Source organism: Simochromis diagramma, unplaced genomic scaffold (assembly GCF_900408965.1).
Source record: "Simochromis diagramma unplaced genomic scaffold, fSimDia1.1 OVJJ01000438.1, whole genome shotgun sequence".
In the NCBI taxonomy this organism is placed as follows: domain Eukaryota; kingdom Metazoa; phylum Chordata; class Actinopteri; order Cichliformes; family Cichlidae; genus Simochromis; species Simochromis diagramma.
Window position 1 is genome coordinate 1,438,806 of NW_024387263.1, and position 26,275 is coordinate 1,465,080.

The window sequence follows — 26,275 nt, forward strand, 5'->3', positions numbered from 1 at the left end:
AAGCAAACACAACGACTGATTTCTGTCTCTGTCACTTAAACTAAAGTGCTGGTGGAAAACTGTGATGCACTAAAGTTATAAAGGACCTTGTTTTATTGAATCGTCTTCAGCATTGATTTTACTTTACATGAGATTTTAGGGTTTCGAGTTGATGAACTACAAACTGTCCCACCGCTGACTGCAGCAGCGCCTCAGAGTTCATCCACAAATAAACCAAATGCCCCAGACAACTACGCAGAGAGACGTCCAAGTCAATCTCCAAACAATCTGTGCTGCAGTCCAGTGATGTGTGACCAAGTACAGACAGATCTCAGTTGTGCCACTCTCTTAGGGAAAAAAAAAAAAAATCATGCACGTCTCGGACTGACCAAATGACAACCTGCGCGCCGCTAAGCTCCGATGCACCGTCGAGCCTGAACGCACACGGCGAGATTTCTGCAACCAATTAAGCATCAGAGTTTTCGTCTCAGAAAACTTTTCAGAATTCAAGGTACTTTGAAAACCCTACAGGGAGAAATCGTGCAGGATTTTTCTACTTTGGTTTTGTTACGCTTGAGCAGAACGTGCTAATTGGGGGCAAACGAGGTCAGAATATTTGGATCATTCAGCTTTCATTCAGTTCAATTCTGTGGTTTACAAAAACAACACCAGGGTGACAAATATCAGGCTCATAACAGTTGATATCCACATTTAGAATTCAATGATATCAGTGAACTTATTATTTCTGTGGCGCTTAAAGTTTGCAAGCATGAGAGCAGCATACTCAGTGCAAAATGATCTTGCTCGCAATTCTGAGGATGTTTCAGTTTTAACAATCACGTCGATTATCATGAAGTCTTTTTCTGTTTTATATTCATAAATCACCAGATGCTACAAAGCATGAAGCTGTTTTTGGTCACTAAGCCAAATCAACCTATCAGCACACAGGAAGGCTGCATCATGCTGACTGGGTCTCTAGAAGGAGAGATGTTTGTTGTCACCACCGCCTGACCTGTGAGCTTTTAGCCCCAACTCAGCATCTTCAGGCTGTCTTCCTCTGGTGTGTTGGGTTTGCTGAAAAATTAAATGTAGCAGAATCTGGATGATTCTGAGGAACGAAACATGCTGCTTGTGTTTCTGTAGCTTCAGTTTCTTTAGAAATCTGGACGACCACATTTCCAGTTTGTGCCTTGTCGATAAGAGTCAATAACAGTGGTGTAATCCAAGCTCAACAAGAACAACTTTACAAGGTCAACGGGTTAAACAGGAAGGATGTGACTGCAGTACGCTGGGAATCTCTGGGGTTACGCTTAAAGAAACACACAGAGAGATTTTGTAGCACAGCCGTAACACAGTGACTCACAAAGGGCCATAAATGTGTTTCCACTGACTGTCAAAGGGCCAAGAGACTCCCAGACTTAAGCTAGCAGAGGCACAAAGAGTCTTAACAGCAGCTTCTCGTGCTTCTAGCTGTCATTTCACTGCAGGGACTTTCCCCAGGACTAAGAAACCTAGAAAGATATAAAATCCTCTACCTGTGTTTACACTGGAGCAGCCTTGGGCTAAATGTTGAGCCACTTCTACCCAGAACATGTTTTTCTCTGTCGATTAATACTTTCTGTAAATGCAGGAACGTTTAGGTCGGGGTTTATGGCGCTCAGCATCACTGAGCATTTATTTTAGTAGATGTCACAGTTTAATTTGTAAACTCTGCAAATGCAAACAAGTAAAATATGTGCTGTTTTTGTTCAATAACACTTGGAGAAACATTATTAGGCTCTAAATAATCTAGATTTTCCTTTCCAACCTTGACTATAATCCTCTAACACCATGATACAATTACCTAAATCAGTTCCACAGGGTGATCTATTAAAATGAGTTATTGGTTTAATCTGAAGATCCCCAATAGACAGTGTAATCGTCAGAAATGGGACTTGATGTGATTATACTGACAATCAATCCCTGCAGCCTGAAGAGCATCTTGGCAGAATAAGTGGTAAGAAGGCAAAAAGCATCGTTTCTTATTATATCTTTACTTTAAATTATATTTAAGACAGCAAATCCATTGTTTTGTTTTAACTACGAGGTGGCTTCCCACTGATTACCTTCGAGGTCCGTCAGAAGAGTCTGCAGACAAACATCTAATTTCATTTTTCAGGTTTTCTACATCGATTGCAGATTGCATCCTATTTGTGTGACCTTGTTTTTCTTACCTGAATAAAAGATGTCACAACAAAATAAAGTGTTTCAAGCACATTTTGTAAAAAATATTAAGACCTTTGAAGGAAAATCTAAGTTAATTTTGAGATCACTGATCTTGTAATATTCACCAGGGCACCAGCCCAAACATGTCTGAGGCAAATTTATAGAAACTACAAGATAGTTTTAAGTTGAACTCAAATATATTTGACATCAGTGTCTTTCCATTATGAGGTGTTCCAAACAAGGAAAAGTTCAGCTACAAACAAACAATATCTTAATCGTAGCCTTGGATGGGTCACCAGTGACCTGATAGATGTCCATCTGATCTTACATGATGCAAAATTTTGCCCTATTTTGGAACAAAAAACGTTTTCCACAAATTCCTGGTTATAGAATCAGATTGTATCTAAAAGTGAATCAAGTTCAACCAGTCCCCATATTTGTTCAAATCCATCCCCAGCCTTTCAAGGATGCTATCAAATGGATGATCACACGACTTCCCTGGAAGAGATAACAATCTGGTTTGGAAATAAAAATCATATATAGTAGAATTTGGTGAAAACTTTCCAATCCAACAAATTCATTCTCCACAGAAACACAGACAAACCAAGGTTTCCTCTCCAGCAGCGACAAATGTTTTCTCTAGTGAATACTTAAGAATTGTGAGTCGTCATAAAAAAGCATCATTTTATCATACTGAACTGGTGTGACAGGAGCCGCCTACACCCTACAACTTAGCAAGTGGACTGTGTGTGTGTACACATCCATACTTGTATTACTGATGTTGTGGGGACATAAATCTATTTAATGACTTGCGGGGACCTCAGTTTTTTGTGAGGACCAAAAGTTGCCTGTTGAGCCATTTGAAGGAAATTGCTGTTCTAGATTAAGTTTAGTCTACATCCAGGAAATTAAAGTAAGGCAGTTTGATCTCCTCTGAAAAGATGGAAACATGACTGTGTCTGTGCATGGAAAAAACAGAAGAGGGTAAGCGACCATGTGGGTATTCTGTCTGACACTGAAATTGCAAACCAAAGCATATTCTTGAATAATAAATTATGTATCGACTCACTCATCCGTCCACTCCTCCATCTCTTCCTCAGTACTCCCATACATCCATCATTTCTTCATACCTCCCTGAATCCCCTTCATCTACGCGTCTATCTGACCCATTAATCCGTCCGCCTGTGCCTCTCTCACCAACATCTCTGCCTCTCCTCCTTTCATGCTTCCTTCTGTTACCTGATTTTCCTCTGTCTATAAATCTGTTTGTTCTGCCTTCATTAATCATTTCCTTTATTCTGCCACTCTCATACTACTTTCATCACTGGATACCTGCATTATTTTGTTCTGTCTGCTCCATCTATCATTTTCCTGCCGTCTTGCATATTTTATGTTTTGCTCCCTGTTACGGTTCATCTGAAGGACCTTTACAGTGGTACGTGATTTCCAGCAGGATGTTAATTACCATCATTCTCCAACAGCTTACCTGGTTTCCTGCCAGCAGTACAGTTCCCGGAGTCGGGCTGGGTCGGTATGGAATAGTCGCTCCTTTTGGTGGAGACTACAGATAAAGAAAAGACAGTCAGAGGTGAGGTTATAGGCACAAACATATGAAGAATCTTAAGGTGGTGGTGGCAAATAATGGGGTCCAATTATGTGCTGGCATCAGCGTTGGGAAGGTTACCTCTAAAATGTATTCCACTACAGATTATATGATGAATATTCTGAATACTTTGGATTACTTTATATATTTACTTTTTTATATTATCATGCTTTTTACAGCTACATGAATGTACTATTGCTGTGTGATTTATTACTATTACTGAAGGTTACTCTCCACACCAACACCAACCAGATGTTTAAATCTTAATATAAATGAGTAACAGTCGGTGGACATTAGGTAAGGCTGCACTTTTTGCAGCGACCTCGTATAGAAAACTATTCCGGAACTTATTATTTCGGAGGAAAACACAAACACAGCGTACAGTCGAGTCTTAACAGCTTACTTACAGCTGGGCTCGTCAGGCTCTCTGTTTGGCTGCAGTGGTTATTATTATATTTACATGCTTCCAGCTCCCGTTTCTGCTCGGTGACAGCTCGTACTTTCTTTAGGGCGATGCCTGTAACACTCTGCCTATTGCCTTCATATTAAATCATTTTTTGGATAATAATTTTTAAAAATATTTCTTCACATCACTATTCGGGGCACAAGTAGAGGTGAAATGGGCCGCGAGATTGAGACACAGACATCAGAGCCTCTTAATGTGTGTTTTGTTTGGGTTTCCACCGGCCTGGAATTACCAAAAACAGAGAGGACACAGCCGAACGTATAAAACAGGAAAAGACCGCCGTGTAATCCATTTATTTCAACAAAGTAACTGTATTCTGATTACCACCTTTTTAAACGGTAACTGTAATGGAATACAGATACTCATATTTTGTATTTTAACTACGTAACGCTGGTACATGTACTCCGTTACTCCCCAACACTGGCTGGCATCTGTGAAAGCAACGTCAATAGAAAGTCAATTGTAGTATTGAGCTGTGTTTTACCATTGTGTGTGTGTCTCACTGTTATTCAAGGGCAAAACCAGCTGCTTTATATCTTTAGTATGAAATCAGTGTTGAAACATTGGAAGGCGAGTGTTGGAATAATAACTTACAAATCTGACTCCCCATTGAGGCGCTTGTGTTTAATAGATTGGGTTTAACACTAAAAACTACTTGGTTAGTTTAGGGATGAGCTTGCGATATGGGTTAAAGGTACTTTTTGTCATTACCCTGTTTAAATTTTAACCACCAAGGCAACATTTTACCAGCGGTGTGATGAAACATTTTTGGATGTGTCCTGTGGTTTCCTTGACTTTTGAGGTGGGAGATATCATCAGCCCTACCCTCTGAGACTGGGCACCAAACCCCAAGAACAACTGGTGCGTTGAAGGCCTTGAGTGCGAGAGCGGCTGACCTGAGATAATGGATAACAGCTCTACCCTGGATCCTCCTGGCCGATTACGAAGACTACGTGAAGCATCCTCTGAACTACTAGAAAATGTGACATCTGGACAATCCCTACTGCCACTAGAGCAGGGCGATATGACCAAAAATATTTATCACGATATACATTTGAAAATTTGCAATAACGATATAACTGATGATATAATTAATGATGGATTGCATTTCTATAGCGCTTTTCGAGACCCTCAAAGCGCTTCACAATTCCACTATTCATTTACACTCACATTCACACACTGGTGGAGGCAGCTACAGGTACAGCTGCCCTGGGGCAGACTGACAGAAGTGAGGCTGCCATATCGCACCATCGGCCCCTCTGGCCATCACCAGTAGGCAACGGGTGAAGTGTCTTGCCCAAGGACACGGTGACCAAGACTGTACGAGCCGGGGCTCGAACCGGCAACCTTCCAATCACAAGACGAACTGTAGTGTAGTAGTGAACCAGCAGAGGAAGAGACCCGTAGTGATAGATGTAGCGATACCGAGTGATAGCAACATCAAGAAGAAGGAACATGAGAAACCTGGGAAGTACCAATGGCTGAAAGAGCAGCTCAAGAAGATGCGGAGGGTGAAGGTAACCGTTGTAATCGCAGCACTCGGTGCAGTGACCCCAAAGCTAGGGGAGTGGCTCCTGCAGATCCCAGGAACAACATCCGAGATCTCTGTCCAGTAGAGCGCAGGACCCTCAAGCTCCCAGGCCTCTGGCTGAGGACCCGAGCTTGCAGTGGGGGATTTTTTTTTTGGACATACACATTAATACACAGTAGTGACGACATCGGAGTGGTAGGTCCACTTCACTGATGCCATAATCCAAGCAAAAACCATCAGTGGTTATATAGTAAGGGCACTAAATTGATTGATTGCTGATAGTTGCACCAACTGTGGTCACCCAAAAAATAGTGGATGGCAGTTCTGGCTGCAGGAGAACAGCAGAACCTCTAACATTACAGATGTGCTTTTATGTTTTTCCAACTTGGAAGGATTTAGTTAAAAAGACTACGAGATAGATCTTTAAATGCATAAAGCTCATCATTTAATATGTGATAAGTTTTGCTGCTGAAAACTATCATTTTTTATAGAAGCAGAAGGGGGTTCAATACTTCAGAGGCTGGGAAACAACCATGCTTTATATTTAATTTGGGATATTAAGCCTATTAAGCCTGTACAGTACATTCTCTGAGTGACTGATCATCAAGTGTCGGCTAATGTTTCATCCATTTTTATCTTATTGTGTGTTTGGTGCAACAGGGAGACATCAAAGGGACATTAAGCAGCAACATGAGTTTATTTCATTATTGCTGCACAACATCATAAAAGCCAAGCGGCTCTTATTTAAACTTGCTGTGCTGCTGGATTGTTGTGTTTGTCTGAATTGCTGATGCGGTTGAAATGAGGGAATCACGGCTTTTCCTGCTGCATGCTGAGCGCTTTTATTACACAGGCACTCTACTAATGTCATATTCATCATGCTGCGATCCACTGCAGCTCATTAAGTTCTGGTTGTAGGATACACCCAGAGAGTCTAGGCTAATTGTTTTAGCTGATGAGATTCTTAATGATGACCTGTCAGCGCTCAATTTAAATATGAATACGTAATCAAATGAAACAAGTTTTCACATATTCTGCAAAACATTTGGCTTTGCAGAACAGGATTCCCCCTCACACTCATTCACAGTTTGCACAGAGGTGGGGGGGTGACCGGTGGACCCCAGAGACTGGGACTTCTCACATCACGGGCCCTGCGTGTTGATAATTCATATTTACTTCAGCCTTTATATTTTTCATTTATGTGTGCATTTTAGAAATGCTTTCTCTTATAGTTTTTGTGGTAATAGTAGGGCATTAAGATACAAGAAGGTAATCTGTGGAAATCGCTTAATTTCCAAAGTAATGTCCAATATCCAGCCCACTCTTGTATCAACTAGGGCTGCCACAAACGATTATTTTGATAGTCGACTAGTCTAATCGACTAATCAGATCATGCATCCATTGGACGTAAAACTACAGCAACTATTGCACCAGCATGCATCTGATCTTATATAACTATCATTAGCTTACAGCTGGAAGTGTTTAAGGTATGTGCTAACTAAAAATAAAGACAAGATGATAGTTTATTAAACCTTTAGTGAAATTTGCAGATTGTAGCAACAAACCAAAAGGCCCCCAAATTGTGTGCAAGTTGTTGGTGACAAAGTCCATTGAAGACGAACATATTTTTTTGCAGTACTGTAACGTAACATTTACAGCTATCAATATGAGTAAGTAGCTCGCTGTTTACGCTAATGTTAGCAGCTAACTAGCCAATTCGCTTACCGAGATGACTGTACCACTTCGTCATCAGAAGCCATGACGTGCTTCCTTTTCAGATGCTCGTGCATCGCCGTCGTGGCGCCATGGAAGGCAAGTTCCATTGTGCAGATTTTGCATTGGACATTATTCTTCTTTATGCTCCCAGACTTAACTTTGGCATCCTTGTAGATGCATTGCTGCCATCTTCTGTTTCAGTCTGTTATTACCCTCTTAAATCCTACTACTTATTCCAGCATCTTTCAGGATCTTACAAGATTAAAACGATTGAACGTTGATTGTTGAATTAGTCGTCGATGATTTTGTCGTGGCAGCCCTAGTATCAACAGCACTCAAATATAAGTTAGTGGGTAACAAGAGGCTAGAACTGGGGTAAAAATGTGCAAACACACACGTCTGTGAGGCAGACAGAAATATATCCTGGTAACAATGTGACAACCTGCCATTATAATGACGCAATGCTGATTAATGCTTTAATATATGAGGATATTGTTCCTACCTCAGTACCCCACTATTACTTTACAGTTTAAGTGATACATATATTTTGTCTGCATGGATTGAGTTTTTACAATAAAAAGAAAAAAAAAGGAAGTTTAAAAGTACAAAAAACTGCAGTTCCTGTAATGTCCACTTGAGGCAGTGCTAACTGACTCTCGTGCTAAAACATCCAAAATTTCACCAGAAAACAAACAAACAAACATATTTACACTTTATAATATAACAACTGTACGTGGGATAGTTTGTCTTTCTCTTTTTTATTTTTAAATGTATTAAGGCTTAAAGTTGGGGCCATGGGCGCTTTGGCTGAGAGCTGGCTGTCTGAGCAGTTCAGGTACTTTATATAAGGTTGGGAAAACCTGCAGTCAGCTGAGACTGAAAACACTACGTCCAGATGAACAGAATCAACTTTTTTCCGTCTACGTTGGCATTTTTGTTGAGTTCTGAGATTTCGTTCCCTCTAAATTCACCGTGGAATAAAGTGAAGCTGCGGCAGAAACCTCTACTCTACGTCCGACAACAGGACTTCACAGAAAAATAGATTTCTCATTCATTTATCCCAACGTGCTGTTTGGATGCATCACTTCCAAGCATGCACTGGGTGGACGGCAGGGAGACAACAGTCCATCAGAGGACCAAAGTACATCAAAAGATTTCTTACTGAGATCAAACAAAGTGTGAATGGAGGCATGCAACTTCACATTGACAGTAAGTACCAGCACTTGAAAGTGAATGAAGTTTAAATAAGGTCAGCATTTTTATTTCTTTTCTGCTCCTCCTTTCTCATCGCAGATTAAGGTGCTTGGAATACCAATGAGCTCCTGAAGCCTTTGATTTCTCTGTTTCTGCTTCTAATCCCCGAGACGTGCTCTCCTTAATGACTGCAGTCTCTGATTAATTATAATACAATCATGAATTATAAATTTTACTGTTTCCATTTTGAAGATTATTGGAAAGGAGCACGAAATCTCACAAAAATGTAATGTAGTGGTAATAAAGCGCAGACGAGTGTGCATCATTACAGAGCCGCTGCATGAATTTTTAAAAGAATCACTCCTGCAGCTCTGTCATTTCAAAATTAGCATCAGGTTGCATCAGATGAAGAAAAAAGCTTTGTGTCTTGAGTGTCACGAGTGTGATGGTAATAATAGATCAGGGAAGGATGGCGATGATGCTCGTGTCACAAAATGACAAATCTAGAAATACCGATACGAAGAGAAAGCCTTGAACTAATCACGTAAGATGATGTCAGACTTTTTGACTAATTATTAAGGTGTAAAAGTTAGCTTAGAAAAGGATGAAGGCACATAAGGCTGTTGTCATAGCAACCACCCACCAGATAATGCACACATCCAAAAAACAAAAACTTGCACTGAGGAGAAATGTGCACCAAAGCAGCTGCAATGTGTGAAAACAGGAATGCTGAAAAAGCAGCGTTAAAGGTGTTTGAGGCAGTGATGAACCTGCAGAGCATCAGCCACAGACTGTATGCAATGAATGGAGACGCTCTGATGTCACCAACTAGTATTTTAAAACCTCAACGTTAGCATTTTAGCTAACGTAATATCATGTTTAATGGAGCCAGAAGGTTCATCACTGCCTCAAACACCTTTAACGCCTTGCTTTTTCACACCTTGCAATTCATTTCTCTGCAGATAAAAGGTTTTTTAGGGTCTGCTAAGTCATCAGGTTAGCAAGCAGCATCAATAGACTGCATGCTTCCCTCACACAAACACAGACACCATGTAAAAATATAAAATCCTAGAAGGAGGTCACACTTTTTGGACGATCTGTTAATACAACTAGCCCCACAGCAGCCATATCATTGGTCAGATAATTACAATAAAAATCCTCTAAAAGGCTCCACAAACACGTTCGCTGACTCCAGTTAGTTGAGGTGAAGCCTAGCAGACAGCTAGCAGCTATGACCGCCTGTGTCACCATTCACCTCTTAGTCAGAGAGGCCACGCCCCTAATGATGTAATGAAGAGGGAAAATCTCCATAGAGACCAAAATGGTTTTTGTACCAGGTTGTAAACATGTTTATTTCTGCTGTAAAGTTTTAACACGGGAGTCTATGGGGACTGACTCACTGCTGGAGCCACCCCCAAGTGGCCTTTAGCGGAACTGCAGCTGTTGGAGTTTCCACACAGGCTCTGGTTTTCAGCCCCAAACTTCACAGCTTTGTGGAAACCAGGCATTTGAACATTTTCTACAGTACTTTCTCGTTAATTTCACTCAGTTTTCCTGTTTGGCCTCACTCACGTACCTCGAGGATTACAGTGCAGATGAGTTTAACACACTGGATGATGGCGTCCTGGCTCCCTGATATCGTCACTTCTCTCTCTGTGGAGTTGGGGAGGAGGTCACCTGCCACCTGAACCTGCGCACCTGTCGTCTGTACACACAAAGAAACACACACAGCAGTGATTCTGTACCCTAAAAATATAAGCAGAGAATGCTGTCAGATGCTACATGAGGCACCAAAAAGTGTTTTTTGACAACTCAGAAGGTCACGTGTCAGATTGTATATTAATAGACATGAAGTTCACACTCAAAGTTAAGCAAAGACTATTCAAAGTGGTAGTTTCAGGATATTTAGTAAGAAAGCCAGAGCAAAATGAATAAAAGTTTCAGCGCTTGTGGAATTCAGACCTAGTAAAGCGCTGTACAAATACAGGCCATTTACCATTTTCCCTTAATTAGCTGGCTCATGCTGCGGCGGATGCTGTCAGATGTGCGACCCAACATTCACGCTGAAGCCTTTGTGAAGTTTTCAAGGTCTTGTTTCACACTGTGTGTGTGTTCACATTATTGCCTGGTCCTTGTATTTTACATATCAAAAAGAAAACTTTGGTGACCTGCTTTTGTCCACGAACACTTTTGATTTATTCCACAAGGTTTCAGTCTGACAAGCATCCAGTCGGGGTCAAAGTTAGTATCTAAATATGGGAGCTCATGTTTGAGTCTTCCTGTCTGCTGAATTGATGTTTATGACCTTTGAGTCAAACTTGTACAGAAGCCAGTCACGGTATACTAAAATAACATTCATTTGCATTCTCTCCACTGTGCCCAGGTTGTAAACAGAGCTGCCCATTAAAGCCTGTTACAAACAGGGTCTGCTCTGTCAGACAAGCCCAAGCAGCTTCTGCTCAGTAAAATGCAGATTAACTTTCTGCTGGTTAAATCTCAAACAGACTATTAGAGACAGCGAGTCAGTTCCACGCCGGTGCTGGGTTTATATCCTAAATTAAACAGGACAAGACTCAACAGCTCCCTCTCTCTGACATCTGGGGTCATGGGTGACAGACTGAACGGGGCTTTTAGAGCTCAAAAATGCAAATTTTACTCGGTAAATATTTTTGTTAAGGATATCTTTATCATCAGATGTAGTTTTGTTTTTTGTATCTTCACAAGTTTTGATTAGAATAAAATAGCGTTCTGTGAGTAGAGCACCACGAGCAACTTTCAGGCATTCACCATTTCATTGGAGATCATTTATCTGAATTTCAGGAGTATCTTGCCAAAGGATATTAGCCAATCAGACTGCAGCAGACAGGGACAGAACCACCAACCTCCTGAGCTGCAGCCACAAAAGGTTCATGGCTCTGTTCTGTGTCGTCAGACGCTTCACAGTTCATGTAAATGACACCGGACCTGACGTGAGGCACCAACCAAGCCCTTCATCTCACTACAGGACTTGGAGAGTCAAACCTTCTCTGGCATGAACATCAGCACAGAAACTGCAGGCTGGGAGCTTCACAGTGGGTTTCCATGGCCAGCAGCTCCTGTAGGCCTCACGTGTCGGTGGCCCAGCACTTATGCTCCCACAGTGTGTATGGATTTTTAAAAATCTAAAATAAAGTGTGTATTTTTTTTTTGTCCAGAAGCAGGAGTCAATATTTAAGTTGTTTAGGTCTTTCACTCTTGTTCATCGAGCACTAGCTTGCGAGCGACCTTTTCCTCCTTTAGGAAACAACTCTCACTACTCTGCAAACATGTTGGTAATGCCTCCAGGTGCTGATTCCAGCAGTTACCTTATAGCGTTATGTAACAATAATTAAATGTTCACTGTGACAAAAACACCTGCATCTTTTACCCAAAATGTGATTTTTAAAAAGCTTTTTTTCACCACCGCCTGTGCTCTTGATAAATTCTCCCAAAGATTTTAATTCATGAATGAGTGACAGCTGAGTAACAACGAAACCCTCCATTCTCAGGTCGTCCCTCTCAGGTTGGAGGATGTGGAGCCTATTACCTTAGTAACATAACTTCTAGTTGTTAGCAATTTAGCTGTTGTGATGATAAACTTCACATCACACAGCCAGAATGCTCTCTGGTCGCTATGGTAACGTGTAAATATTTCTTTCAAAATAAGACACAACTACAACACGGGAAAAGACCCAGGGAAACTGAGCTAACGATAAAGACGATGACATAACCTGTCGGTAAAGCTTTTCATTCGGTCAGAACAGGTTAATCAGCAGTAACTCATATCTGGTTTGATGTCTTCTTTGAAAGTGGAAAACGTTCCTGCAATGCCCGATTTTATGACAGAGACTTCATCTTGTCGAGCGGCTCACCTCTCTGATCTCCTTGATCTTAGACCCGCCTTTGCCGATGAGGGAACCGCACTGGCTCGCTGGGATGACCAACCGTAAAGTGACGGGAGGCTTGCTGGTCACCGTGCCGTTGGCTACCAAGGCTGTCAGGTCCTGAGATTAAGAGAAAAGAAACAGATGGATTTAGTCGTTAAAGGGCTCGAGGTATTTCCGTTCGATGGATACATCCATCAGTGCGCCTGGAGAACAGCATGCAGCTGCTGAGCTGCCTTCCACCGTCTGTCAGCGCGAGCCCTTTAACATCTGAGCTGTAGGAAAACAAAGTTCTTATTAAACAAACAGTATTTCTAATGTTTGCTTTTGAGCGTAGAATGAATGCAGCCCACTGGATATGCATACCAAAACATGTAAGCAAACAAAGATGATCAGAGATGAACCTTTTTATCCTTCCTAACCACGTCTCAGTCCTCGTATTGATTTATTTCTAAAGAGCTGGATTTCAGGAGTTAAGCTTTGGAACAGACGAGGCTGTTATGGCAGTTAGATCAGAGCTGGAGCTCCAGTTTCACTCAGCTTTTCATGACATCTGGTAATCCCAAAAATTACATTTTCTGTTTCTTCCCAGTGTTGGGATTCAAGTCAGATAAAAACTAAAAACAACAGAAGTTGAGCTTTAAAAGGAATGAACCCCCCCCACCCCCCCTAAAAAAAACCCCACTAAACATGTTTCTTGTCATTGAAAATATAAAAAGAAGCTTGACACATAAAAATAATCACTACTGAAACTTGTAGTGTTGAATAAATGAGACAGTGTTACTTCAGACTGGCTCTGCAGCTCTGTGGATAAACCCACATCAGCTGATCCCTCAGTGGCTTGAACCTGCTTTCTGCAAGCCACTTTGCAACCCACCTCCAGCACACCACTACTTCCACATCCAAAAATCTATTTAGTTACTTAGAAAATGAACAGATGTAAATTAAAATGATATGCCATGATTACTGAAGTACATTAAAGGTAATCTGTGGATTGCGTTGTCACAGCTGTAGTGGCACAGTACGTGAGATGCACTTCTGCATAGCACACATTTTTATGTAAGAGGCCATTTGCAAACAGAAGACTCCTGACTGTTACGTTAGGACAGCGCTGAACTCGCTCTCCAGTAGTTAAAGGAATGACGATTACCAAAACCTGAGGCTAAAGCAGCTTCAGAAAAATATTCAAGTCCAATGCAACCAAGATCTGCAATGAGACAAACGCTGGCAGCTCATGAAAGAAAAAACTGATTGTGATTTTCATCAGGAGGGGCTCAGAGTAGAGCTGCTACACCTACGGGCATCAGTGCGTCTCCTGAACTGCTTCCCCTGTGACTTAGACCATGATGAGTGGATGGATGGACCATGTGATAAATGCCCTAGTCATTCCTGTTTCAGATGACCCCCTATATCATCATATCATGGCGAAATTAATCGTGAATTTAGTTGCTGCACTTGGTTATATGATAACCTTCCTGCTGTGTACCTACAGTGTCGGTCGGCTTGCTGATGTTAGCCCGTGGCTAGCTGTGGTCTCAGGCTTGTAAAGGAACACTGTGCACTCCTGCCTCTAAGAGTTGCAACTATTCTCTTCAAACTGGCTCCAGTACAAACAACCAGGTGGTGCCAAACCTCTGCACAGTCTGTCTCCATGTAAGTGTATTATTTGCTTCTTTTGCAGCACAGACCAGCAAACCAAACTAATCTAATTTATGTAACTAAAAAAAAAAAGTCTATTACTGGACATTTTTTAATGCTCATAATAAAAATTTGCATTTAATGTCTGTGAGCTCAGTCTGTGAAAGGTTAGCGCTGATTGGAAAGACAACTTCCACACTTGTCTGTCGTTCCTTTAATTCCGATGCAGATCACAGACTATATTTGCCCTGGTCAAACGTCTCTGTCTCCCCCTCTCTGCCACCGACTCCCCTCTCCGACCTTGACTTTCTCTGTTTATACTTCTGCCTTCCACACACACACACACACACACACACACACACACACACACACACACACACACACACACACAGCGCTCTCTACTCCCAGTCAAGGTCCGTGAAGTTTGATGAATAGGCGGCATTCACGTCGGGATAATAGCAGATCACGTTCCGTACGCTCTGATTGGTTTGGTTTCATTTCATCAAAAGCCAGCAGACGTTTAAAAGTGGGCTTTCTTTTCAACACAGTAACCACATTTTGTAAAAGAATTGCTACATTATCATTGGAAAAATTACTTCTTGTAACCCAGATTCTCAAACACAGGCTGGAAATTCTGTAGCTAATAAATTAAAGTTCAGCTGAATCACTGCTGGTTTCCACTAGAGAAGCTAATAGGATTCCTTCCCAAGGTCTCCAACCTCGAAATACATCCTAGAAACATATGCAATCACACGCAACAGTTAAACAAGCAAATGTAAAGCTATAAATACAGTCGTTCTAAAACAAGCTGCTGGAAGTTATTCACTGAGATGGATTTGCACATTTCGTAAAGGTCACGATTTGATCTGACTGCTGATTTGAAGGCAATTTTACTCAAAATGAGCAAAACATTTCTTTTTGTCTTTTAATTGACGTGTTTATAAGCTCGACTAATCTTTCAGATGATTTGTTTCATCCAGCGTCCGATGAAAGCAGCTCGTCCGCGTTTGCTTCATCTTTCCAGAAGCTCTCATGTGTGCGTTTGAAGACTTCTCAGAAATATTTGAATCTTTCTGCCAATCACAGTGAAGCAGTGCACCTCTAGGCTCTGTGCTTTCTGTATATATCTGGTATATTGTTATTATAATGGTTGCACTTGGCAGGCTTTACACAGGCTGACCAGCCTGATGTGGATGTGAGTGTAAGCTCCTGATTTCCAGTCCTCTGCTCAGACTTCAGTTGTGAAATCAAAATGTTATCACATTAAAAAAGTTAAAGCGCATCTGGGTGGTGCCTCAGGTCTCCTTTAAATAAATGAAAGTAAAACATATAGAGCTCGTGTGGGGTGAAAATCTTGACAGTTTGCACTCCAGAACCAGACCATATATGTTAGAATAACACAAGTCATCTCCATCTGTGAAGCCTGCATGAAGCACATGCACCGATAACGCTGCCTGGTACAACTATGACTACAATCGATGCTGCTGCACTCTTTAGCTCCTCTCTTGCATCAGATGCAGCTGAGGTTTTTGGAACAGGTCCAGTAATATCACTGACTTGTTGCTATGCCTTGTTATTCCATCTTACCCAGAGTTATTGTATTTCCATATTCACCCAGCCTTATAGTGAATTCATCGGCCCCGGGGTCTCCACTCTGCTCTTACACTTCTGCAGCTGCTTCTGACAAAATCTGATGATGTTCTTTCAGGTGGAAATTAAGAAGCAGCCCGGGGCGACTCTGGCAGGCTTATTCGGAAATAGCCGAATTCTGTCAAGGCAGCAGACCACGTGTCGTCTAAAACACCGCACTGTGCAAAACTCTTGAGCCAGACGCAGACAATTCAGTTGAAATCAAACAGAAGCTGCAAAAAACCGTGTAGATCAGTAAAGGAGCGAGTAAATCTGACAGCTCAGGTGCGAGGCCAGGATTTATCCAGATAGAGCAGCGTTCATTACAAACAAGTCTGTCCTGTAAGTGTGGAGTCCACCCGTCACAGACGACCACCAAACTTTCTTTACTGTCAGATCCTGACCGATCCACTGTGGAAATGTGCTAATGGTTTTTTTCCCTGCATGCAAAGCTGCAGGTATTTATTCAAGAAAAGGAAAGTTTGTGACTCACAGCCACCTGTGGACAACAAACAAAAGGTTTCTGCAAACGCCTGAATTACATCCAGGGACGGGAAATGTTCTTTTCTACCTGAGCACACAAAACACTTTATACAGCTTACCTCATTCACCCCATGCACACGCATTCATACAATTTCAATGTATTTATTTACTTATTATTTTTTCATACAAGCACTTTTTCTATGCTTTTTTTTTTATCTAAGACTCACGCACATTTATACCCCGATGGATGCATCAGAGAGCAACTTGGGGTCAGCATCTTGCTTTAGGATATGTGGCGTGCACTCTTAGGAGATGACCTGATCTGCCTCCTGAACCAGACCGTGTGGCGGTGGCAGATTTCTGTGCTGTTTCGCTCCGTTTTCTTTGATGGCCCGAACATATCTGAGCAGTTCTTACTACACCTGCTCGCCCCTCGGCAGCCCCTGCCCTCTTTGGTGAAGTCAGACTCTGATTATCACTGGGCACAGTTGGTGGCTTCCCACAGTTGGAGGCGGCGACTCTGTTGTGTTTTGTACAGTTGGTAGGTGAGCTGCCATCTTTGTCTTTTATTAATGAGAAGAAGCAGTGTTCAGGAAACAAGTTCAAATATTTTATTTTTCACAAGACTAAATACTTTTAACAGGTTAGAAAAGCTTTCACATCAGCTCATGACAACATTATGTTTGTTCTAATGTCAGGAAGTAATTATCTGTCATTTGTATTGAATCTGACTCTTTGAATGAAAGTCCAGGACAGTCTCAGGAGTGTTTCCCGCTCACCCATCCAGCCCTGAACTTCACAACTCTTCCACCTCCTAAACTGCTGTTAGAAAGGCTTCACTCATTCACTCACTTTTTAATTGCATCTCCTCTTTTCAGCAGCTCTTCCCAACTTTCTCCCCCTTTTCTCATTACATACTATCTCTGCGTATGGCAGCTTAAATCCTCCTTTTCTCTCTGTATTGCTCCTCCATCCTTTACCAAATCTCCCTCCGTCCCCTCGTTCTGTATGACTCTCCCTCTCCGACTTTAATTAACTCAGGTAATAAATAGCAGTCCAAATCACCTGGTCCTAATATGATTGGTTCAATCAATTAAGGCCGAGCTGCACTCGGAGCCTCGTTGCATGTGAAATGTAAATAACAGAGCGCCGTCTTGTCTGGGCTGCCCATCAGATGAACGTGGTCTGAATGAAATCACTCCAATCCCTCCTCTGCAGGAACACATATTTATTTATATCATCAAAAATCTCTTACAGAAGCCTTCGCTGCCTCTTCTCCTCCTTCTGTGCGCGCTCTCGCATGCAGAGCTGGTAATTGACAGCCAGTTCTGCATGCAGAAAGTGGTTCATGAAGCAGAAATGGGGTAAGGCACCAACGGTTTTGATCCCGGTTGGTTATTTTGGACACATGTTCCTTAAACCAGGAGGTTTTTCTTTGGAGATGAATGTTTGTTGTTCTTCCTGTTTGTCCTGATGCTCAGTGTAAAGGAGATGGTTTTTTAAATCCCTCCCTGATGTGTTTCATGAAGCTGAATTTCTGCGCTACATTTTTAGCCACATTTTAAAACAAATTGCAGTAGAAGGTTTCACATCCATAAACAAGTTCTAATAGTTCTCTCTGGATTATATTTGTCCTCCATCCTCAACTCTTCCATCTGTCCATCATCACAGACGTTCTTGTCATGGTCCTGGATCTTGGACTGAGGGTTTTTGAGTTTGGGGACTTGTTAAAGTATTCCTCTTGACTGATGCTTATATTGTTAACTCCTTGGATTTTCTTTAGTATTTTTCCTTAACAATGAGCCTTTAGTTCCAAGTCCGGTTTCTCTGCGTTCGTTGTTGTGTGACTCTCTATCTGCCTCTGGTTTGGATGTTCTGGACTTTATCCTCACAGGAGCCAGGACCCCTCAGTGCCTTGCTTATGGGTTCTGGCTCCTGTGACTCTTGTCAGAATGATACAACCAGCAATGGACCCAGCGCTCAGTAAGACTTTTGAATGGCGGCGGATGGCTCTCTCCTTTTTAAAGAGGACCGTTGAACTGAAGCCATGGCTCACCCGAGCGTGAGCCCATCTTCAGGCAAACTCGCCTGCCCATATGCGGCACGTTGTGGTCCTGGGGTCCCATGGCTCCTGAGCACCACATCCTCAGGTAAGTTTGGAGCCATTCGACTGCTGCAATGCATACGATATCCTCCAAATCATCACCCACTCCTAAGAGGAAGCACGGTCCCTGTAGACGCTGTTAATCACCGCCTCTGCAGTCACGTTTGATGGAGACATCAATGTTCGGCACCCTAGCCAGCTGCACATCAGTTCTCCTTGGCTGACACCTTCATTCCTGTCTTTAGGATGAAGGTCGCAAAGACCCAGCCTGTCTCTCCACCCAGGGATGACTCAGGCCACCAGGGGTCTCACCAGGGACTTGGGGGATACCGCCTGCTCCTTTAGAGGTGCTTCTCCCTGAACCTGAGCTAATTACAGGTCAGCTTCCCTGCACTTCACAACCCTGAGCCACCAGATCCTGTTCTTTGTGAACTAGCACCGCCAAATCCAAAGCCCAGGAGCCCCGTGCAGCCTAAACATATTGCTTGGGATGGGCCCCATCTGGACCAGACCACTGGCTGCCATCGACTAAGCTTCCCGAGGGGTCCCATCTCCTTCACTATCGGTGACCGCCTGCGAGGCCTCCGTCTCCACTGTTGCCTTTCCCCCTCTTAGGCTACCAGGTAGGCTCTGCCTCCTGGGCCACTGGTCCATCTTGCCTTCATCACCTTGTTTTCCAGTTCCATCTCCATTCCTGGGCAGCGTTTCCTGCTCCAGCCCCTTTCTCAGTACCATCTCTCAGCTCTGCCCCACCCCCTTCCCTGCTCTATGGACTCTCCTCCTCATTGGTTTTAATTTTCTATTTGTTTTTTACTTTTTAAAAAAATCCTCTCTGCTCTTCTTTCTAATGCCGTGTTAATTTATCCGCACGTCTATAACTTTCTTCATTTCTCTTTTCAGCATTTTTTAGCAATGGCATCTCACATTTAATATCCTAGTTTAACTACACACACGTCCATCAGCCATTCTAATTTTCTTTTACGTTCACATTCCTTTAATTTCTCTGTGTTCTGTGTTAGCAGAGGTGCACAGACATCTGCCTGAGGTGGTTCAACGCAATCTTGTGATATCAGGCTGCACGGCTGTGAAATACAGACCATCTTTCAGTATGAAACAGTTACACAATGAGCCCACTGAACCAAATGCTGTTAGAAACTTTTGTGTGTACACATGGGCAAGAAATCAACATTTTTCTGTCAGTTTTTTGTCTATAAACATCTCAGCGCATTAGTATCATGGGATATATCATATAATGTTGTACGGGAACAGGAACAAAGCACTGGCACCCTGCAGCTTTGATCTGCTTTCTGGAAAAAACAAACCTTAAGTGCATTTTGGGTAAACTTTCAAGAGTTGGATCACTGAGGCAGCTGCTCAGAACAAATGATAGCATATGGTCTCATTTCACCTACCGTTTGATACCAGGCTCATCTTCCTGCTGTGTGAAAACATATTTTTGAATTGAAGGAACTCTTCCCAAAGATCCAGAAATAACTAAGACATCCTCTATCCTGAGGTCAGGCCTAACCACTTCCTGCCTGCTCAGCCTGGATGATGAAGCCTGGCTTTTGGTCTCAGTTTGAAGCCCAGCCCTCCAGCATCATATTGTCCCTACGGCAGAGATGCTGCACGCCATGGGAAACACTCATCCCCTCAGAATGATGCTGGAGGCAGTGGGATGCCGTGTTAGGTAAAAACCACGTCCCAGACACACACCTGAACCTGTGCAGGTCCTAAGACTCAGGCTGTGCATGATCTCCCCGATTACAGCCTTTATTTAATCCCTCGGTGACACTTTTCATGCCTCTTTCTTATATTCTCTGCTTTCCAGCTTCATTAATTCTTCATAGGACCCCCTCCTCCCTCATCTCTTTATCTCTTCCAATTCTTTTTTAAACCCCTCTCTGCCCTCTCTCTCTCACTCCTTCCTCATTTCACAGCTTTTTAAAATCCCTTCAGCGACCCGTCCACCACTCTCTAAATCACCGTCCATTCTCTGCTCCGATCCCCCCCCATCCCCCCCCATCCCATCTTGTTATCTTCCATTAGGATTGCTAAGATTTAAATACCATCTGCCTGGATTTAATTTCTCAGCTTGCGTCATGTCTGTCAGACATTTCATTTCTCTGAAGCCAAAACCACTCTGCCGTGAACCGGCACGCGTGCAGCCAAACTCATTTCCCTCGTCTTACACTGTATGCGTGTGTTTAATGGGAAACATTTCTACATTTGTGGCTGAAATATTTTCCCCTGAATTCAGTGTTTTGGTCTCCACTTGTTCTGTGTTTGATTGCACAGCGAGAGCTTGTAACCAATAACCCGACAGCCGGGCGCGGCTTGTTTGTCAGAGTTCGCTCCACATCTACATCAACAAGACGTTTACAGTTTACGTTTACAGACACTTCACTGATTCGGCCGCTTGGCTTAAACAAAATCTGAACACAGCACGACATTTAGCCTGCAGTGTTTCTGTTTCCACTACTTTAAACTCTGATCTTCAGTTAAGAAAAGATTTGATCTTGTGGCTGATTAAAGATGATTGTTCTTAAAATCAGACAAACCCTGTTTTTAATGCCTTTTACAATTAGTTGTTTTTTTTGCCTTCAGGTTGTTTGACCAATGATTAGTCATAAATTATCCATCCATCCATTCGCACTCACATTCACACCTAATGGCAATTTGGATTATCCAATTAACCTATCCCCACAAGCTGCATGTCTTTGGACGGTGGGAGGAAGCCGGAGTACCCTGAGGGAACCCACGCAAACACGGGGAGAACATGCAAACTCCACACAGAAAGACCCCGGCCTGATGGTGGAATTGAACTCAGGACCTTCTTGCTGTGCGGCAACAGTGCTAACCACCGTGCCACCGTGCTGCCTTAGTCATAAATTATGTCCTTAATAATGTTCAAACCCACAGAAATCAGACTGACAAACAACAGAAAATACATTTTATGCTGCAGAGTAATAGTTTGAGACCCATCACCACTTCACCTGCATCCTGTGGGGTTTAACAAACTGACCGGGAAGCCTGGCTCTGTGATTGGACATCACTGTTATCCATCATGGATAATGCTATCACCCTCTATAATGCAATACAGCTGTCAGACAGAGAGGCATCTGGCAGATATCTTCCTCGTCTGCAGGGCCTCTACCTCACAATACGAAGCACCTTCAATCAGCTGTTGCTGCGATTTGACGCTGTCTGAATAAAACCGAACGTTTTTATTCTTCATTTCTTTGATGTGTATGAACAGCTGTTTCTGCCATCTGACTATATGCAGTGATAAAGACCCAAAAACAGCACGATCAAATAACATACGTGTCTGCGCCAGTTCTTCCTCGTTGATAATCATCATCATCGTCTCATCTCATTTAAAGGCCAAAATATTTGTGGATTATATTTTGCAGGCCTCAGCTAAAGAAGGTAAATACACAGATGTTTAAAAATGTAATATATGTTTTATGTTTCCTGACTTCACCCACAGAAACATCTTTTATTCTGTTTAATGTGTCGCTGCCGTCACCTCCCTCGGCTGCTGTAACACAGCTAACAGGTCATGTTACAGTTAAATAAAACAGAGAATTTCAACACAAGGTTACCTTACCTTTCTTTTCTGTGTAACCTATTAGCAGTGGTGCTAAAGACGACTCACAGCACAGTACTTCACACCAACATCAAACTACGTCTTTTGCTGCTGGACTGATTGACTGAACCCAGCAGTGGCAGAAATTACACATTATGTTAACACCCGGACATTCATAAATGAGCTTTAAAGGCTCTTTTTGTAAAATCAAATAGACTCATGTAGGATTGGCCTCCCTCGGGGCGGGGAAATGAAGGCGGGGTGGAATGAATGACCTTCATGGACTCTTCTGTTAAAATATCCAACTTTAAAGCCTGGAACAACAAATGATCCTCCATGGATAGTTACTCCTTTATGATAACTCTGAGAGGTGCCAGGTGTGTCACGTGTGCTATGGAGTCACCTTGCTAACAAGCCAGCAAATGTTAGCATGTTAGCACGCCGCCTTTCCATCCAAATACGGTCTTCTAACCCCCAAAACATATCAAGGCGGGAAAATGAGTGGATGGCATCACAGCTGATACGCCCGATGCTGCACAGTCCGGTTTCACAGCAGCAGCTCTGTCCTTTCAGCTGATATCGCTTTAACACAATATAACGATGCCTTTGAGATGACATCATAGCTGATGTCTCTTTTACACTTTTTACACTTTAAAAGCACAAGAAACTCACAGGAAAGACTGACCTAAATAAGCCTCTTGTTTTTTTATGTTTGGTGCACAGAGACAGGAGGATGCTGCCATGGCAACGTCTGCCTAACTTAGAACCAACAGTACATCAATAAATGTGAATGTTTCATTTGGTGACGATTAGCAGCAAAGTTTAAATGACAAGATAAGAACTTAAAGTTTGTCAAAGACAAATGGAGCAATCCCCGGTAACCATGTCAGAAAACACGTAACTAACTACTGTGTGTGTGTGCGTGTCCAGTATCTACCTCCTCCAGTTTGAACGTGATCATGGTGAAGGCCCTGAACACACAGTCCGTCGGCCCTGTGATGGTGATGATCCTCTCTGGACAGGAACCCTCTGAGATGTTGATCCTTGCGCTGCTCTGTAGGTCCAGACAGAGGTGGAGGGGGAAGGGAGGGGGGAGGGAGGGAGGGATTGTGGGAAAATGTATTTTTGGGGGTGGGTGTGAGGAGGGGCCAAAAAGAAGGGGAAAGGGGAGGTAAGGAGTGGGAGAAAGGGAATGAGAGGATGATGGGAGGGAGGAGAATTTAGGAAAAACATTGGGAATGAGGGGAGGCAATTGGGCAGCAGAGAGGAGGTGAGTCGTGATGGGGGAGGAGAGGGAGATGGAGGTTAATGGAAAGAGGGTGGGGCAAAACAGAGGAGAGAGAAAACACATTAGTGGGGGGAAGGGACATGTGGGCCAAGACAGAGAAGAGGAGGAGAACCATTTTCGCCACTGCTCCTCGTTCCCTACGGGAGATTCACCTGTGATGCAGGAGAAGAGAGGGATTACAAGAAGGCTGGAAGAGGGAGGACAGGGGGAGGAGCGAGGGAGGGAGGGAGGCAAGCACATGAGAAGACCAGCGCACAGTAAATTGAAGATTTCTAGGAAAGGGTGGGTAGGAGGAGGAGCAGAGGAGGAAATGAAAAGGGGTGAAGGAGAAGAGGGAGAGGGAGATTTAGATGATTTGATGAGGAAGAGGTGGGAGGAAGGTGAGATTCAAGCCCAGGAAATGGAGAGGAGAGAGTGTGGGTAGAGATTTATTAAAGGTAGAAGAGGAAGGGCAGGAGGTGGAAGAGGAGGACAGGAAAGTGAGGGACAGGATCAAAAGGAGAAGAGAGAGACAAGGCGGTGCAAATATTTGAGGAGAAATAAGAAGAGAAGTTGAAGATATAGAGAAGGTGCAGTAATAACCGTACGGGGGTGGATGGCGAGGGCAGGTGTCAGGAGGAAATTGGAGTGTGAGTTGGGGGAGTATAGATAAACAGAGACGATTAGAATCAGAGCCCGGTGCTGGGTTTGTGGGGGAAGAGGAATCAGCGCCCTGAAACCAGAGTAAATTTTTAATGTTCTTCAGAATTAGAAAACTTCATCTGGTTTCCTCTGTGCTCTTAGCTTAGGTCAATATAAAGATCGACGACATGAAAATCTTCACATCTCCATCGCTTCCACCTCAAACTCTTTTCTTGACCCACCTTCAACAGTTCTTTCCCATATCTTCATGCTGCAGCTCTGTAGTTACAGCTCTGTTCTTCATCTGGACCAACTCCTATTCTGTTCTTCATCCTCTTCATAGCTGACCTCACTTCCTCCTCACTAATCCTCTGCACTTCCTGATTCACTAACTGTTCCCCATCCGTCCATCTTTCTCTTCGCCCGTCTCCATCTCCACTCTGCTGCACATCCTTTCCAGCGCGATTTCTCTGCCAATCAGTACAAATCATTTCCTCTGTTCTTTACATGTCACTAAGGCTACGTTCACTCTGCAGGTCTTGATGCTCAATTCCGATTCTTTGATCAAATCTGATTTTTTTGTCTGCTCGTTCACACTACAAATAAAATGCGACAGCAAACGTGCTCTAGTGTGAACACCCAAAGCGGCCGCATGCGCAAAAGAAGACGTCACACACAACGCGCTCTGTTCAGACCCAGACCAACAGTATTGTTTGACTGATGGACCTTAATATAAAGACTTCGGACTTCACGTTTCCCAATTTTGCTTTAAGTTATTTTGTTATTTACATAATAATGTGAATAACCTAATAATGATCCTTAATAAAATGTTAACGTTTCTCCAACGTTGTCTTCCCAGCAGTTTCACCGGATGTCCAGGAAGCGTTCGCGATGTCTTCTCCGGCGCTGATAATTGGCGTCTGTCTTGTGTCGGTGACGTAAAAGACGGATTTAATGCGACGTGACCATCAAACAGCAGTCGCTTTCTGAAACATCGGATATGTATCGGATTCAGGACCACATACGAGAGTGACCCAGATCAGATTTGAAAATATCGGATTTGTGCCGTTCACACTGTCACACCAGGATCGGATAGATGGGTCGCAGAGGGTCAGAAAAATCAGATTTTATGCGCTTTCGCCTGCAGTGTGAACGTAGCCTAAAAGCCTTTTCCTGTGCCACTCTCTTTGCTGTACGCTCAGCCTCCCATTAAGCACCTTCTGCATAAGCTCACCTGTCTGCACCTTGTTTTTGTCAGCCTTTGTTCCTCCCTCTTCTTGAATCACGTGTTATCAACTGTTAGCAGCAGGAATGAATGACAACCTGGAGAATCAGGGATGTGAAACTAAATGTTCAGCAGTCTGTACATACACTGACCTCATTATCCACCATTAGAACAGGATACTGAAAAGGTGCCCTTTAATTAAAACACTTAAATATTTTTACATTTGAATTGAATTCTTTAATTTGTGTAAATAATGTTGTTCTTCTGAATCAGATTTCCCATCTGATTACCTACACTTTAAATCAACTTACAAAAATATCCAGGTAAGAGTCTGGACTGTGTGTGTGTGTGTGTGTGTGTGTGTGTGTGTGTGTGTGTGTGTGAGAGAGAGAGAGACAGCGTGTATTCATATCTTTGTGGGGACCCAAAATTGAAAGTTGAAGGTATTTTTGAGACTCAAAATGTGGTTTTAGTGTCAGGGTTACAGTTGGGTTATGGTTAGGGTCACTCAGCCAATGAAATGTACCCACAAGATATGAATACCTGACTAAGAGAGAGAGAGAGAGAGAGAGGGGAGAGAGAGGGAGAGAGAGGGAGAGAGAGAGAGGGGAGAGAGAGGGAGAGAGAGAGAGAGAGGGGAGAGAGAGAGAGAGAGAGAGAGAGGGAGAGAGAGGGAGAGAGAGAGAGAGGGGGAGAGAGAGAGAGAGGGAGAGAGAGAGAGCGTTTTTCCCACATGTGACTCGTGTCTGTATCCGGGTCAGGAGCCCTCACAGCTCTTCCTACGTCAGCCTAACAACTACGTCATGCTGGAGCTGAAAGTGAAAGAGTGCATGTAGCACAGTGCTAACGATGACCTACATCCTTTCATCCGGCCTTTATTCACATTTCGACCATCACGTTTCTATTTTAATCATATTTTAATCATTCTATTCTGGCCGACTGTTTCTCACTGTTACTTTTTTAATTAACTTTCTTCTACACGTTCACGTCCACTTGATTCTTTAATTAAGTTGTCATTTCTTTTCTGTCAGATTAGTTAGGCGATTCTTTCCATCGAACAGCACCCACTGGGAACACTGGGCCCTCACTGGTCCTCACTGCT

At 43.0% G+C, this 26,275-nt stretch overlaps 1 protein-coding gene across 4 annotated transcripts in view; it reads right to left on the reverse strand.

The window, feature by feature from the left end:
• LOC120715359 (poly(rC)-binding protein 4-like) overlaps positions 1-26,275 on the reverse strand; it is a 109,467-nt gene that overhangs the window by 35,506 nt on the left and 47,686 nt on the right. For 3 of the 4 annotated variants that reach the window (XM_040002298.1, XM_040002299.1, XM_040002297.1), the window contains exons 5-8: positions 22,977-23,093; positions 12,585-12,716; positions 10,271-10,399; positions 3,671-3,745 (exon numbers count right to left, since the gene is read on the reverse strand). In XM_040002298.1, the coding sequence (XP_039858232.1) occupies positions 3,671-3,745; positions 10,271-10,399; positions 12,585-12,716; positions 22,977-23,093 (453 nt within the window). Of the gene's footprint in view, positions 1-3,670; positions 3,746-10,270; positions 10,400-12,584; positions 12,717-22,976; positions 23,094-23,479; positions 24,511-26,275 lie in introns of those variants that run through there. The other variant, XM_040002300.1, reaches the window with a different exon arrangement.